This window comes from Corvus brachyrhynchos, unplaced genomic scaffold (genome assembly GCF_000691975.1).
Source record: "Corvus brachyrhynchos isolate BGI_N302 unplaced genomic scaffold, ASM69197v1 scaffold34, whole genome shotgun sequence".
NCBI classification, from domain to species: Eukaryota; Metazoa; Chordata; class Aves; order Passeriformes; family Corvidae; genus Corvus; species Corvus brachyrhynchos.
The window spans coordinates 534,983-548,055 of NW_008238126.1; the positions used below are offsets into that span (position 1 = coordinate 534,983).

Sequence of the window (13,073 nt, forward strand, 5' to 3'; positions counted from 1 at the left end):
AATCCGTGCGTGTCCCCCCTCCACCGCGCGGCCCGGCGCATCGGACCCGGCACCCTCGGCATCACCCGGGATAAAGGTCCTCCCCGGGATTTAACCACTGAAACCCCTTCTAGTCAGGCGCGCAGACATAATGAGTGCTGGCCGAGCCCTCACGGACCACGGGGCCGCGCACCTGCAGGTGCCGGGGGGATGCGGGACGGGAACGAGGAGCCTCCAGTCCCCATGGCCGCCGCATCCTTCATGGTGCGGGGATTTAAGGGCATTGCTGTGGCCTCGTCGTGTGGCGCCTTTTGGCACTGGCACAGTTCGATGTGCTTGGGGAATGTCCAGAACATCATATGCCGCATGCAGGGAATATTTTTCATCAGTAGAAAATGCTCTGGCAGTGTTACTTGCCACAGAATGTGTTACACTTGCGTACACGAGTTTTGGTTTAAATAATAATGATTTAAGGGCAGAATTAATATAACTGTTTATGACAGTGTTTTAATATTGTTCTCCATCTGAAGAAGTTAAACAGATTGTCCTCAATACCTCAAAGAAAGACTATTCAATAGCAACTTTTCAGCATTATGGATCTTGCTATTTATTTTTTAGTACTCAAGAGCACTTAGGTGCTAATAAAGGGAAATAATCCACAACTGCATGTGTACTTCTTGCAGTCTTTGAAGTTTTTACCCATATTGGTAGTAAAAGTTAAAAAGCTGTCAAAATTCCTAATGAAATGTTTATATCTACAGTCTTACTTTATAATTCTAGGTAATAATTTAACTGCTCTTCTTTTCTGGAATGTCCCACCAGGATTGCTGATTTGAGATTTAACCTCAAATATATTTAGCCAAAGTGGGCTTCAGTTCATGTGTATATCCACAGAATGTGATACACTTCTAAAATATTTGTCTTTAAAAATCTAGACCCATCTCCTTCCTCTGTTATTCAAGTAGACATGGTGGTGAGGATCTCTAATTTGAAGTTGTAGGATACTTGTTTTGAAAACACTGACAGAATTGCCCTGCAAGCATGGAGCTTAATTGAAGTCCCAGCATCATCTGTTTCACTTGTGGAAAAGGAACAGAAGTGGCTTCTTGGCTTAGTGGCATATGCTGATGTCTGGTCCTCTGAGGAGAGCAATGGGCCAGGAGTTTTTAATCTTTTGAAGTGTTGGTTTATCCCTTTGGGTTTTGTTTTTGTTGGGTTTTTTTTTTTTTTTTTTTTGTTTGTGTTGAATGAACTAAGTGGTAGTTTCATCCGATGCCTCTTGGTTCCTGTGCTTGAACAGGTAGGGGATTCTTCACATTTGTAGTGCCAGTCATGGATTTTATAGGTTATACACCCCTATAGCCTTCTACATCTTACCTTGATGATTGCATATTAGCCCCAAAATCCTTTGTCCTGGAGCTGCTGGACCACAGGTAGCTTGTACGCTACAATTTAAACCATTGCATTACCCAGTTAATGCCCAAACTGGATCTGGGGTTTTTACAGACATTGTTAATGTACTGTATAACTGAGAAAATAACTTTAAAAATTTTTTTTTTTTCTTTTTAAGACCACGACAGTGACGATGATTCCTACGAAGTGCTGGATTTAACAGAATATGCGCGGCGTCACCATTGGTGGAATCGTGTGTTTGGCCGCAATTCAGGACCAATTGTAGAAAAATACTCTGTAGCCACGCAGATTGTGATGGGAGGTGTGACTGGCTGGTGAGGGAGCTTCCCTTTCCATAACTGACCTAGACCTTTTACTCTGTTAGAAGATCCATTTTCCAAGGGTATTTGAAGCAGATAAATGTATCTTTAATGGGATTTCCTTTAGCATTGAACAAGATAATTCATGTGTGAACAATTTTAGCTTGTTACTCTGACTCATCATTATGAAGGTTTTTTTAATATTGGTGAAGCACCAGTTATCCAAGGGAACTCGTACTAGCTACGGTGGAAGGGATTTGGAAAAATGTCAGAGCTCTAAAATTAGAAGAATATTGGAAAATTACTGCATATAGCTTTTATTTGTATGGAAAAGTTGATTACCTTACTAGACTATAGACTTAGAAAGTTATATTATGGCTGAGGCATATTTTACAGGTAAAACACATGAAGGGAAAAAAAAAGATGGCAAAATATACTTTTACTTAAGAGCCCCATTTAATGGAGACTGTTTTTTCTTCTAAATGGAGCTGGAGCTATGTTGAGCAAATTCACAGTCTGTTCTGATGTTAACTGGAGAGAGATACCATAGCCTAGTTATACCAGAATAATTCATGGTGAAAGCTAGACAGTAAAGATGAGAACTTAAACTGGACGATGTGGCTACAGCCTGAACAGCAGTGTCAAGGTATTTGTTATTTGTCAGAGCTATTTGAATGGTATTTGTCTATTCCAGTACTCAGAAAAATGGTAAATTCAGTGGAAAACATCATTATGGCAGCACAGTGACTTTTAAAGAGGGATTATGCAAGAACTGGAAGATGAGATAGACTAAAAATGAAATTGTTGTACCCAGGCTCAGTACAGCTTTGAGGTAGTGGAGGTTTAGCTTTTAGTCTGAGTTTTTTATTTGCTTCTGTAGCCTTAAAATTATTTTTAAAACTAAGATGTGTACATGTAAACTCAGAAGTTTCTAGGGAATAGTTCATCTGGCATCCATAAAAACTGTCTTATTGAATGATCTGGAAAGTGCATATTTCAGTATCTGTAGATGCACATATCTGTGTGTGCCTACTGATGAATATAAATACGAATTCACTGTTCATATGCAGGGGGAAGAATTCCCCTCTGTGTGTGGGCCAGTGTTTAGACACACTGGAATTGCCCAGGGAAGTTGCGGAGCCATCAGCTCTGGAAATTCTTGTCTGAGACAGGGTTCTTGGCAGCCTGACCAAGCTTCGGGATTGGATTGGGCTCTGCAGCAGTTTTGGGAAGGTGACCTTCGCCTTTTTTGCCCAGGTGACCTTCAGAGGCCCCTTCCTGCCTTATCACTACTCTGTAATATCAATATCTGTGCTGTTCTCCATTTAATGTGGGAGGGTTTGGAGACTGAGAACAAGGTAATTTTCTGGTTGCCTTGATCCATTAAGAATAGACTAATGCCATGTCCCAGTAGAGTGGCCTTGCTGAGTTTAACTCTTGTGTAGGGATGTGCTTCTTTTTACTGAGATCTTTCATTTAGGAGTTGTGTAGTTAATATAAATTATGGAATAATGTATTTACCTTCCATTTGGGAGCAGTTATAGTAGCACTCTTATATAATTATGTTGTGCTTTATTAACGTGCTACATTTAATAACAGTAAGATCTGGAGATCTCAAGCTTACTTTAAAGGGGCCATCAGACAGCCAGGAACAGGCAACCATTACTCACATTGTCTTGTTTTAGACATCGCTAATTTAATATTGCTTGCATTAAATAGCCTTGATTTTTAAATTTGTAAATATGAAATTATACGTTTGCTTTGTTAAATGAGATAATGGTAATAGTTGCAGTCAGGAATTGTAGTGTGGCATTGTTCAGCAGAAAACTTCATTGGATTGGGTTTTTTTTTGTTTTGTTCCCCTAAGGTGTGCGGGATTTTTGTTCCAGAAAGTCGGAAAGCTTGCAGCAACTGCAGTAGGTGGTGGCTTTCTTCTGCTTCAAGTATGTAGCATTTCATGCTTTATAAGTTGGCAAATGTTATTTACTAAACAATAGGAATAACACAGCTGTTGGGTAACATTTAATTAGGAAGGCTTCTTACCTACTTCATCTTTTTAGTCTTATCAGTCAAAACCTTACATTTCAACTGGAGTATTGTGTACAAATGTATCGAAGAGACATTGCAAAAATCAGAGGTAAATCAGAATCTACTCTGTCCTGTAAAATAGTCTGTAGTAAGATGAGAACCTTCTGGGCAGAAGCTGAGGTACTGCGTGTGATTCAGTGCTGCCAGATGAGAGGAATTGCCTGTTAACCTATGGTTAGGGAGAATTTAAAATGTGTTTATTTTAAATTGGTTTGAGAATTTTATCAGAGCTTTAGAAGAAGTAGGCTGCTTTGGCAGTTGCCTGGAAGGCTTGTTCTGGTCCCAGTATGACCCATGTTCTTCTCTTTTCTCCCCTTGCTATGTTATATTTGTTGAACCTCTAAAGCCTGCCTGAATCTTGACAGCTTCATTGCATTCCTCTCTTTGCTGGCTTTCGGGTTCAGAAGTTTTTGATTATATTATCTGGCATGATCATTTTTATTTTTCATCAGATACTGTGATTAGGGGAGGATATAGTCCCAAAAAGCCTTTGAATTAGATGACAAACTTTAAGTGAAGGACAATTTCATGTGCTCTTCTTTAAGATGCCAGAATTTTTACTGGCGTTTTTCATGTCTTAATACCTGTGAGCTTCTCATTTTTCCTCAGGTTGTTCTAGGGGATATAGATTGATGCCTGCTTAGGCTCAATGATACACAATTTCTTGAGAGGGGAGGTTAAAGATGTGTTTATTCTTTCCAGCATCACCCTGGACGGCTTCTGAAAGGCATATCCTGCATTTATTTCTTCTTTGATTATAATAGCTGGTGCAGTCAAGCATTGATCAGGAAGGGTGGGGTAGTAACTGCTGCTGTGTGATACATTGAAATGTCGCTGTTGTGTTGAGTACACACGCTTCCTTCATGATCATGGTCCCTACTGGTTTGGGGGCTAGTTTGGTTCTTTTCACATGTTTTGTATGCTATTGGTATTAATTATTTTAATAATAATTCTTTTTATCAATATGACTGAAGAGCTGCCAGGACAGAGGCACCTGGGGTGGAGGCAGCACATTGCTGCAGGTGCCTTCCTCAGTGCTCCTGACTACAGGAAGCTGAAAAGTTAAAGCTGAGACCTGTAAACAAAGGAGAAGGGAAATTGAATAAAACACATCCCCTCTGCAGGATTTTTGCTTGTTGAGCTGTGAGGTTTGGGGAGCTTTCCTGTATATGCAGTAGGTTTGCCCTGTGGTTGAGTGTCTGATTTCTTGGTTGATCTCATTTACACTGAATCCAGAAAGGAGTATTATCCAAGAGGAAATATGAGCTAAGTATTTTGATTGGATTGTCTATATCTTAAGTAAGATCAGATTCTCTTGGAAGGAAATGAAGTAAATGCCTTGGTCTCTCCTTTAATTCAAAACATTTTGCATTTTAAGGCTGAGTCATAAATTCTATGGTGTAATTACATTTTTGTAGTCTTTAATTTTTTCATTTAAAGATCACACATCCTGATTCTATGAATACATGTTCAGTGCTTCCCCTGAGTGGGCAGAGTGTTTCAGCACATTACTAGAAAGTTCCTTTTTATCTGTAAATTTCTCTGAAGTTGCAGATTTCATTTCAACTGCTGATTGCAACATTGACATTATAATTACATGCTAGAACAAGAATAATAACTACAGAAGGCAAGATTCTTGGCTGAAGCCCATTCAGTGAAACGTTTCAGTCTTAAAATTTAAAAAATACTTTTTTTTCTGCAGTGGGTGATGACTTCATCTTGAGAAATGTAATGGGAAACTGAAAGCAGTACATTTTTTGACTGTCAGTTTGTACAGGAAGCAAAAAAGATTTTTCGTATTTCTGTAAGTGATCTAGAACTTCAGTCTTCGTTTTGATTATATGAAAAGTAGTTGGAGGAAAAAGATAAAACTGACATTAAATTTGCACAGCTTTTCAAAATCAAGATCAGTTATCACATCTTTGCAGTGGATATTTCCACAGCTTAGTTTAATGAATTAACTATCTTTTTTATTTAGTGAAATAGATGTAGTTCTTCAAATATGCTGGTGTAAGATCAATATCCATGCACTATGTTAAGGAAAATGCAATGCATTTCTCATAACAAGTAAGGGATTTTTCTTGTAACTTCTCATTTATACAGCACAATTTAATGAAATCCTGAAGAGGATGAACTCGTGTACTCTTGGTTCTGCTATAATGAATTGGTTAAAAACAACTGTTCTTAATGAGCACCTAATATTTATTAATTTTTAAAATCCTATCTCCTCAATAGCAGTTTCATTGTTTTTTGCTCTGCAATGAGCATACAAATTACAGGTTTTTCTGAACTGTATTGTCTATTATTTAATAAGGAAATTGGATTTTTATTCAGTTATTTGTGCTTTCATTAATATACTGCTCCTCAGCCCATTAATACACCATTGATGAATTAAATTCAATTCTTCATTAAGTTATGTTCTAATTTAGGAAAAGTAAATACATGAAAACAACACAAGAAACAAAATAAACTCCGAGATATCCTTGGCTTTATCTTGTACAGGGATTTTTGATACTGTACCATGATGATGATCATGGAATCATAGCGTGGGTTGGGTTGGAAGGGACCTTAAGGACCATGTAGTTCCAGCCCAGTATGGCATCCTAGTCACATTCCCAGGGTGGGACCAACCTGCTTCTGGAGCTGGGGACTTAGTGAGGAAGAGTTGGATTGAATTTTATGTTGAGTATCCCACTTGACAATGAATGTGTGCAGACTCAGAGGGAGTATTCAATGGAACAGCCAAAGCAAGTGGGAGTTGGAAGTTGGACTGATAAAGAAATGCCAAGTTCCTGGCAGGTTCTGACGTGAAGTAGAGGGACAGAGTGTCTACGCTTCTGTAACCTGTAGTGCTGGCTGTGGGGATAGCAGAGCTGTGCCTGCAGATGGTGGCTGAGGGTACAACCTCTGCAGTTCAGCTCTTACAGAAAGTGGTGTGTCGCTTCTCAGTCCCTGCTTGTCTTTGTGTGTTGAGCTTAGAGATTTGTCAGATCTGTTCTGGAAATTGGCGGAGTGTGATGGGGGTTGTTTCCTTCCTAGATAGCAGAAAATACCTCAAAGTGCCCATGGCTTCTGTGCACTGCACAGGCAGCTGAGCACAGGGGAGCTCACCTCTGCCTTCTGGCCTTGCTTGGGCTCTTCTTGAGAGATTTTGCCTTGAGGAAATTAAAACTCTTTTGTCCCATCTTACTATATAAATTTTTGCTCATTACTCCTATCAGTGTTTCATAATAGCAAAGTTCCTGTGTGCCTCTCCAGTATCACCCGCAAAATGAGGTCTGCCCTTGAAAATTCTCAGTTTTCCTTGATTAATGTAAAGAAGGGTACACATATTCTTAGTGTTCCTGCACTGATGTATTTCTTCAATTGCCTTTTTGAAAAAATTCTGTTATTTTTTCAACACTTTTGGAAGGTCTTGAACAAATAATGAGCTATGAGATATATAGATAAGTATATAATATATTATTCCATTATCATATATAGAGAGATTCCTGTATAACCAGAAATCCACCCCCCGTAGGTCTCTTTAGTAATATATGCAATTAAGATGTATAGACCTATATGACTACTTTATATATCCATGGATATGATAATGGGATACTGTTATTTTACTTTGTTATTGTATGGCCTGAGTTTAAAAATACTAGTAAATTTTGAGAATTTGCATTTATGCAAATTTACTGTTATAAGCAAGTAGTTTTTTTATGATGAATTAGAGTCTAAAAATTGAAGTATATTTTTCCAGCATTTGAGTTCAGGGGTATTATTTCTGCACGTATATATGAAATTATGTAATTAGTGGGGTTGCAGCCAAAGTAGATACGACACAGGCTCTATCACTGCCAAAGTACAGGGTCTTTTTCTTCTCAGTTAAAAATTGTATATTCAAACTGTTACCCTCTGTTGCTTATTTTATAGACTTGTATAAACACTCAAAAGTAGAATTTGGAATCTCTAATTTCAGGGCTACTAAGTTCAGGGAGAAAAGATGTCTGGTTTTGATGCAAGTGTAAGCTCTGCAGTAGTTACAAACAGAACTTAATTAAAAACTTCTGCCTCATCTTTGTGCTGTCAGGGTAACTGAGCTAATTAAAGTTGTCTTAATGAAATGTTTCTTCTAAGATCCATTTGCATTTTACAAGCAAGCAAATACATTAGCATTTCTTACATTGTGTTGGACTGGGTAGATCAGTCACATTTAATTTTCAGTTGTATGGGTGAGAAGGCACCAATTCGATGCTTGGGCCTTCTTGAAATTCTTGTGGTTATGTTAAATTCATAAAATAACAATTGCCCCAATGTACAACTATTTTTCTTTTCTGGATGTGCAACCAGTACAGCTTTCAAACTGGTTTCCTGCTTTCATACTGTACAGACAGCCCTTAATGAGCTGTCCCTGCCTGGCACTAGTGCCCCTGTGAATAAATGGTTTTACAATAGACAGGCAAAGTGAATTAATTTGTTACATTCTGTGTTATGAAGTAAAAGAGAGTTTAAAGTATAATAAGTTCATTTTGCATTTGTCCAGTGAATTGGTTTTTTGAATTACGCAAAGATGGAAACCGAAATTTACTTTCTTGCATAGGTGGTCTTTTAGAAGCTTTGTTTTAAATTCAAACAAAATCTGTCTGACACTTGTTTAATTTTAGGTTTTTTTTCTGGATTATGAAATCCTCAGTTTGTGGTGAAATAGGTTGCTTAGTTACTGTAGCAGTTGTAATGCAAGCTAGATGGTCTAATTTCAGTTATTTGTTGGAAAGAACCGTGTGAAAGTCAAACTTCAGAGCCCGTAAGTGATGTGAAACATTTCTTTTTAGGCTAAACCGAATAAATTGTATATTTAAATACCTGTTCCACAAAAGTTCATTATCTGTGACTTACGTTTACCAGTTGAACAGTTTGCATGGCAGGCTGTTAGGTAAATTGAGTTGATTTCACACCCACATGTGACCTTAAGAAGGACCTGAGAAATGTCACTCTTTACAAAGAGTTTTTATATAACAATCATTTACATATAAATTTAGTGGTTTATATCTGTTTGTCCTAACAGTTAAAATAAGCAGTAATCCTTAGTTTTGATATTTTTCACTTCTTTTTTTCCCCAAATAAGGAGTTGTTTAGCTGTTTTCTAGAACATGCAACAATCGAATCTTAGAAATAAGGCAAAGGTTTGGGATGATGGTTAGACATGCTAAAAAAATTGGGAGTTTGTGTGTAAATTTGTCATGAACCAATCTCCTCAAACTTAGCCGTTTTTCTCATTTTACAGAACTTGTGCTGTTCTCAGGCTGTGTTATTTTTCTACTCACTGGTTTTATTTTGTAAAAAGTGTGAGAATTCTCTTGTAATGAGTATTTTTATTGTTGGACAGTTCAAATTGTGTAGGTTAAAATACGAGTTTTCAGTATTTCTAATGATGATTTTGATTAGCCCCAGATATTCTGTCACAAATCAGAATTCTACAATTCTGAAAGAGGCTGAAATGAAACAGTTTTTCATTGTTGTCCTATGAATGTGTTTTTCTTACAAGCTACAGTAAATGCTGAAGGAAAAACATTTCAAAGCTTTTATAACTAAAGAACAGAGAACTGGTAAAATTAACAAGTCTACTGAACTTTGCCATTGCTTGTTCTAATTTGAACTGCTGTCACTGAGGAAAGTATCAGTGTTTGAAGCAGAGAACCTGCTGAAATTGGAACAATGTCTTTTCCTGTATCTGTAATTAAAAAAAAAATAAGAAAAGTGACTTTGTAGGCACCAAGACAATGTATTTTGACTCATGAAATGTGAATTGCAGCTGTACTAACTGCCTTTATTTTCCTAGATTGCTAGTCATAGTGGATATGTACAAGTTGACTGGAAGAGAGTTGAAAAAGATGTAAACAAAGCAAAAAAACAGTTAAAAAAGCGGGCAAATAAGGCAGCTCCCGAAATCAACACTCTAATTGAAGAGGTGAGTCTAAGGTGATACACTGTTTTCTACCAGCCAGGTTTCCTTACCTTCCACTGCAGGTGATGATGAGTTGAAAATGCAAGTGCTAAATTGGAGGGCATCAGAAATAGTCTGGCTTTATAATATATTAAAAGTTACCAGATTGTGTTGTCTTTATTAATTCAGTTTTCTGGTTTGGTCACTGTTAAAGATGACACACAGACTTGTTCTTGTTGAGTGACAAAGCCAGTAAGGTCATGACATGGTAAAAAAGTTCAGGGTGGTGTGGTTAAAACATGGTAACTACAAAGACAAAAGCCAGATCTTCCTCAGACTGCTGATAATAAAATTACTTGTCTGGACAATAATGACTTTACTGCAGAAAAGCTATAGCTACTTTGTAACAGTAGTTGTGATTTTATCTCATTTTTACACATTTTGGAGAATATCTGTCTGCAGAATCTGCCAGGTGCCTGCTATGTTGAGAAGAGGTAGTAGCTGTGATACTGATCAGTGTCACTGGGACTGTTGCACCCTGTCAGTTGAAGACTTCCATTTAATCAATTTTGTGGTTGTTTGGGTTTTTTTAAAGCCTGCTTCTACATTTTTGCACGTTCCGTGCATGCAATCTAAGTTTCATTCTGAATAACTGAGAATCCTGACAGGGAACGTGCTGTAGACAGTGAAACAGCAGCCACACCAGAGCTCTGTAATTAATGAGTTTAGACATCTCAGGTTTAACCTGTGTGGAGTTGCACATCCGTTAATCAAAATTACCTTAAATTTTAATTTGAATATGAACTGAAAATTCAAGAGTGAGGGTTTTCTTGCTTCTTCTGTACCTCAAATAGCTTAACCTCTTCTTCTCCACTGCCCTTAGAAATGGGTGGGACAGGATGGGGTTTTTGGTTTTCCTTTGGTTTTTTTTCCTCTCAGATTATATGACTCTCTTGTAACTGTGTGTTAGTTGCCAGTCTGAAGTGTTTGAAGCAGAGGATTTATGAAATGGCACATTTGATAAAAGGTGCTATACTCTGTGCTGCTACTTCATGAAATACTCCGTACCCATGTCATCATACATAAGGTTTTTTTTTCAGGATTAAGTTGTTAAGAAACTGGCTCATAATGGAGTCAAGTGTATTTCTTTTCCAATGATCTACTCTTCCAAAAACCAGTATTTTTTAAAACCTTTTATGATGTGATTGCAATTGAAGTCACGGTGGTGCTCATGTTTTTTTTTGTCAAGGTAGTTTGTAAAACATCTGTCTTGTTTTAATCAAAACTAGAGTGGTATTGGCATGAAATTGCTCTAACAATTCCTCTGTATTTTGACTTTTAAAAGGCTCACTGTATTTTAAATATATTGTTAAAGACATCTGAGAGTCAGTTTGCAGTCCATTGATGCCACCTGTTTTTATATGGTTTCAGACACATTGCTTCCGCCTGCACCCTTCTCCACAATCTTAGTGTTCTTGTTCCCAGGAAATTGTGATAAGTATTAAATAATAAAGTCAGACACAATTAACTTTATGAATATTATTTTTCTTCTCAGTCAACAGAATTTATCAAACAGAACATCGTGGTGTCCAGTGGGTTTGTTGGAGGCTTTTTGTTGGGGCTGGCATCGTAAGGACCCGAATGTCTCTCTGCCTGATGGGATCCGTGTTGGTGAAGAACAGTTGTGGTGACACGCTGTCTGCAAGCAGTGTGGGTCACTGGGCCTGCCAGAGCAAGACAAGTGGACTAGCTAGAGAACTTGAGAGCTTTTACATTTCAGGCTTTTGCCTCTTGAAGCTTGGCAAAACTAGGATTTGCTGAAAAACTGTGCAGTGTGCTCATTATAGCATTTCTGGGCAAAACTGGTTCATCCTCATCATGACTCTTTTTATCTATGGCCTTTCAAGATCTAGCATTTTTTAAAATGTTATTCTTGGAATATAGCTATGTAACCATACTGTAAGGATGAAAGCTCCATTTCTATGTTTTCAGTTAAATATTGTTTATTTAAAAAGTATTTTTCTTCATGCTGTAGGTGGTAGTATCTATGACTACATACTGTATATGATACTGTAGTTTCAGCCTCCTGGCTGTCCATCTTCTTTAGAAGTCACTGCAATAATAATCAATCTGTAATACCTTTTTACAGAGTATTAAATAACAAAAAACCATGAGCTTATTAAAGGTGAAAATTAACTTTGACTCTCGCCTTTGTGTACATAGAAAATAAGAAAGTGTCTCAATTATAGCCTGCAGGGACCTGGTGCCAGTGTTTGCCCAGACAGGTTTTTAAGGTGGTTTTAGTGATTTGTTACTGTTATTCTAAAGAAGTTGAGAATCCAAACAAACACTCAGTGCATTTTTCTACATTTCAAACTTGTGCACCTTTCAGAAATTTCTACCCAAGGAGGAGTTTGCTCTGCCCTGATTCCTCTGGTTTTTACTGTAGCAGCCGATGAATGTGAACTGGAATCTCTCCCACCAGGGTTGTGTTGGGCTCCTGTTCCCTTGGCTGAACAGCAATAGTGGTTCATTGGCATCGGATGGATGGATGGGTGTGAGCTTGGGATGCACAGGACATGGGATGTTGGATGTATTAACCTTCTAAATATTTAGATTAGTGCGTCCCTTGGCTCCGGAGGTTTGTATTACATGTTGACCTCGTGTTTGTGGTGTGCTTGTGGCCAAGGTGAGTAAGGTATGAAGCATGTCCTGCATACCTCTCAGCTTTAAGGGTTTCATCAAGCCTGCTTAAGGCTTTGGAAAATAAATCTTAACACACACGCCTCACAAACTAAACCCAAGGTACATGAATGGCCATGAATCCTAAATATTTAGTTTTATAGTGAATATCTGAAGTTACATAAGCACAGTTGCAGTTTACTGGAAATGGGAAGGCTGTTGAGGAGTGTGCCTGCTGGGCTGAGATTTAGAGAAAAACAAAGAAAGATGAAAATGTTAAAATGTGAAAGCCTTTGCCATAGTGTTCAGCCCAAAGAATAATGGGAAGGTAACCAACAGTCAGCTCTTTTTTGCTGATGAAGCTCATGGGTTTTTGGCATGTCCAAAGAGTACTGAAGCCAACTGCTGTGAGTCACCCTGACTGGAATGAACTGGGTGTCCTGAAGGGCTTTGGAGATGAAGTGACCAGTACCAAGAACCTGTAACTGTGCATTTTTGGTGTACTTTGTGAAAGGATTTAAAAGGATCATATTTTAGTGAGCTTGCTAAAAAGGCAGCTCATGTGACTAAGGAATACACTTCATTGTTAGAATTAAAACCAAAAATACTTTGCAAGACTGATTTCTACAGAGGAAAGTTGTTCTGCTACTCTGTTGCCATCATCTGAGATTTTCAGTCAATGA

General features: G+C 37.9%; 1 protein-coding gene across 1 annotated transcript in view; it reads left to right on the forward strand.

Moving 5' to 3' along the window:
* FUNDC1 (FUN14 domain containing 1) overlaps positions 1 to 11,910 on the forward strand; it is a 47,600-nt gene extending 35,690 nt beyond the window's left edge. Inside the window, exons 2-5 of the mRNA XM_017733422.1 lie at positions 1,550 to 1,706; positions 3,559 to 3,634; positions 9,604 to 9,732; positions 11,264 to 11,910. Coding sequence (XP_017588911.1) covers positions 1,550 to 1,706; positions 3,559 to 3,634; positions 9,604 to 9,732; positions 11,264 to 11,341 — 440 coding nt within the window. The 3' untranslated portion in view covers positions 11,342 to 11,910. The remainder of the gene's footprint in view (positions 1 to 1,549; positions 1,707 to 3,558; positions 3,635 to 9,603; positions 9,733 to 11,263) is intronic.
* The last annotated feature ends 1,163 nt before the right edge of the window (positions 11,911 to 13,073 follow it).